The sequence below is a fragment of the Myotis brandtii genome, unplaced genomic scaffold (assembly GCF_000412655.1).
Source record: "Myotis brandtii unplaced genomic scaffold, ASM41265v1 scaffold794, whole genome shotgun sequence".
NCBI lineage: Eukaryota > Metazoa > Chordata > Mammalia > Chiroptera > Vespertilionidae > Myotis > Myotis brandtii.
This window is the reverse complement of record NW_005371198.1, coordinates 2,077,727-2,080,891: the sequence shown is the minus strand read 5'-3', so window position 1 is coordinate 2,080,891 and position 3,165 is coordinate 2,077,727. Positions and strand designations below refer to the sequence as shown.

At 40.8% G+C, this 3,165-nt stretch overlaps 1 protein-coding gene across 4 annotated transcripts in view; it reads left to right on the top strand.

Moving 5' to 3' along the window:
* The window catches only part of XRCC4 (X-ray repair complementing defective repair in Chinese hamster cells 4), a 185,546-nt gene that overhangs the window by 20,937 nt on the left and 161,444 nt on the right, over window positions 1-3,165 (top strand). For all 4 annotated transcript variants that reach the window (XM_014531210.1, XM_005883615.2, XM_005883616.2 and 1 more), the window contains exon 2: window positions 2,056-2,204. In XM_014531210.1, the coding sequence (XP_014386696.1) occupies window positions 2,066-2,204 (139 nt within the window). In that variant the 5' untranslated portion in view covers window positions 2,056-2,065. The remainder of the gene's footprint in view (window positions 1-2,055; window positions 2,205-3,165) is intronic.

Genomic DNA, 3,165 nt, shown 5'->3' with positions numbered 1-3,165 from the left:
GTTTTATCTTGGTAACTGCAGACAGCAAAGGTGTTTGAACAGGCCTTCGGCAGTTTTGCTGATACTCTCTCCATGGCTCCTAGTGCCAACAATCATCCCACATTCAAAGGCTGTCTAGTGTCGTGGTAAACAACCTGCTTCCCTATTTATAATGGTCTGGCCCTCTAGCAACTTCAGTGCGAAATTATAGCTAATTTGCCTACAAACGTCAAGTGGTCATAATAATCTGGCCACTCAGTGTATATAATGGAATAGTATACGTGATCTTCATACAACTCTTAAGAAATATGCATGAATTCTCAAATTTCTTTTGAGTAAAAGAAGCCAGACAGAAAATATGCTGTGTTTTTATAATAAAAGTGTAATATGCTAATTAGACCAGATGTCCTTCTGGATTGAGCTGTGGCTGTGAGGGAAGCCCGGGCCCCAGGTGCATGTTGGCGGCAGCAGGGAAGCCTGGGTCCCGGGTGCCTGCCGGCAGCTGAAGGGAGGGAAGCGCAGCTCCCGGGTGCCAGAGGGAAGCTGGTGCTGGCAGCCAGGGGAGGGAAGGCCTGCTCTTGCACAAATTTCGTGTATCGGGCCTCTAGTCTATATACATAAAAGCCTAAGCAACCAAACGACTGAATGACCAGAATGATCAGAATGACTGGTCAACCAGTCGCAATGACATGCACTGACCACCAGTGGGCAGATATTCAATGCAGGAGCAGCCCCCTGCTGGTCAGTGTGTTCCCACAGTGGGAGCACCACTCAGCTGACTGACCCGTCCGTCCCAGCAGCCCACCAGCCCAGCGGCAGCCACTCACTCCTCAGTAGTCCTGCAGGTCCAATTTCTGGAGAATGGGGTAGGCACCAACGGACCAGCACCGCGGGCACGGTCCTGACAGTGCCCCTGGCCTCCTGGAAATCGGCCTCGGGCACCACAGCTGCTTCCCCTCCCTAGACACTCCGCAAGGAAGAAAGTTATAAAAGAGGCCGCCAGGTGGCTCCTGATAACCGGTGTGAATGTCAGTGGGACAGATCTGGATCCCGGACCGGCAAGGGTGTCCCACCCGACCCTGGGGACCCCACCCATGCAGGAATTCGTGCACCGGGCCTCTAGTGTTTAAATAAAAGTACAAAAACACTCAAGCTCTAATATCTGTTAGAAGTGTGAAGAGTGGTTATTTAGGGACTTGAAGGGAGGTATTGTGAGAATTAGTTCTTGGGGGATAGTAATGTTCTTGATTTAGGTATTGCTTATCAGGGGTGGGCAAACTTTTTGACTCGAGGGCCACAATGGGTTCTTAAACTGGACCGGAGGGCTGGAACAAAAGCATGGATGGAGTGTTTGTGTGAACTAATATAAATTCAAAGTAAACATCATTACATAAAAGGGTACGGTCTTTTTTTTTTTTTTTTAGTTTTATTCATTTCAAACGGGCCGTAGTTTGCCCACGGCTGGCTTACATGGATTTGCTCAATGTTATATTCATAAAGTTGTATTTTTATATGTGTACTTTCCCTGGATATAATACTTCAATCCAAATTTTAAAAATGCAAAAAATTGTTTATTGATTTTAAGCTGCAATACTTCCATATAACACATCTCTATTGCAGGGTGTTCCTGTCTCAGGGGACCGAGTGAGTCACTGAGCTTGGGAACTTCTTTCTTGGAGAAGGCATGACTACCAACTTTTGGGTTCTAAGATATTCTTAGCCTCTGTTCTTACTGCCTTTTTTTCATTTCAAATATTCTTTCACAGACAGAGAAAGAGGCTATTGGATCTTGTAGAAAATTTACTCTTCATATTGGAGATAGTAATTTTTATTTAGCTTCATGATTTGGGCAAATCATTCCCTATTAATGGGCCTCCACTTTTCACATCTATAAAAATTGTGAAACAGTATTGAACAGAACTGATTCATTGAGTTTAGTGGTTGGCTAACTATTACAGGTGGTTTTTTTTTAAACTTATTTTCTTGGTGCTATAGCTGAGAAACCAATATAGAAAACATTGCTGTTGGATAGTCACAATTTCTTGCTAAAATATTAATTTTATTCTTACTTGATAGGTGACCAGAAATGGAGAAAAAAGTAATCAGAATCTGCCTTGATTCTGAACCTGATATAATTCATTTTCTACAAGTCACTTGGGAAAAAACACTTGGATCTGGCTTTGTTGTTACACTTACTGATGGCCAGTCAGCATGGACCGGGACAGGTAATATAAAAAATAAATTTTTAGTGATCAGCTATTTTTCAGTTAATTTAATACTTCAAATTAAAGTGTGTTTTTTAAAACAGATGTTGGATAAAATTAATATTATTGTTTTTACTTGTTATCGATGTTTAAGTTGTATACAGATTTGTATTGTATTTAATGCCATTTTCTATAATTAGTATTAATAGAAGGATACAGAAATAAGAGTCTCCAAATTCTGGTTACAATTTGAGCCTTAGTATTTGAACTTGGTTGGACTTTTAAATGACCTCTTTATACCAAATAAAAATAGTACCTTGTACTTGTATCTTTTCTGAGGACACCAGGGAAATACTGGGGGTTGGCTGGTTCAAGAGTTTGTGCTGGTTCGGTGGAGTAGAGTAGTGGTGCTTTACTTTTTATGTTATACTAGTGGCCTGGTGCACAAATTTGTGCACATTGAAAGTAAATTAATTAGAAGAAATATTTTAATATTGCTATTCGCCCTTTCTCTATAATAGAAGTGTCAACCAACTTCACAATTGACAATGACAGATTGAAACATGCATGCGCTTGGCGCCAGCGAGAGCTTTATATGTATCGCACATGCGTGAGTCAATTTAGCCTTTTATATATATAGAATAAACTTGCTTAATTAGATCTACTTTCTGATTTAGCTAAAATTTTTCCAGCCCAGGGAAGCACCCCAACTTCTCTTTCAGGTAATTGTCAGCAACACAGCAGTAAATATCAACACGAAGCAGATTATTATTGTAGATCATGCAGGGAGAACAAAGGGTAAAATATTTAACTGCGACAGTGTTTGACTATATTCTGCACAGAGAAAACCTGAAGTTGTTTTCAAGGTCCAGCATTTCTTCTTTTCAGTTGGGTCAAGTTTCTAAGCTTTCTAAATCTCCATTTTCCAGCTAGTAAAAAGAAAATAGGATTCTACTAAGTCTCCTATCTACCTACTCCAGGA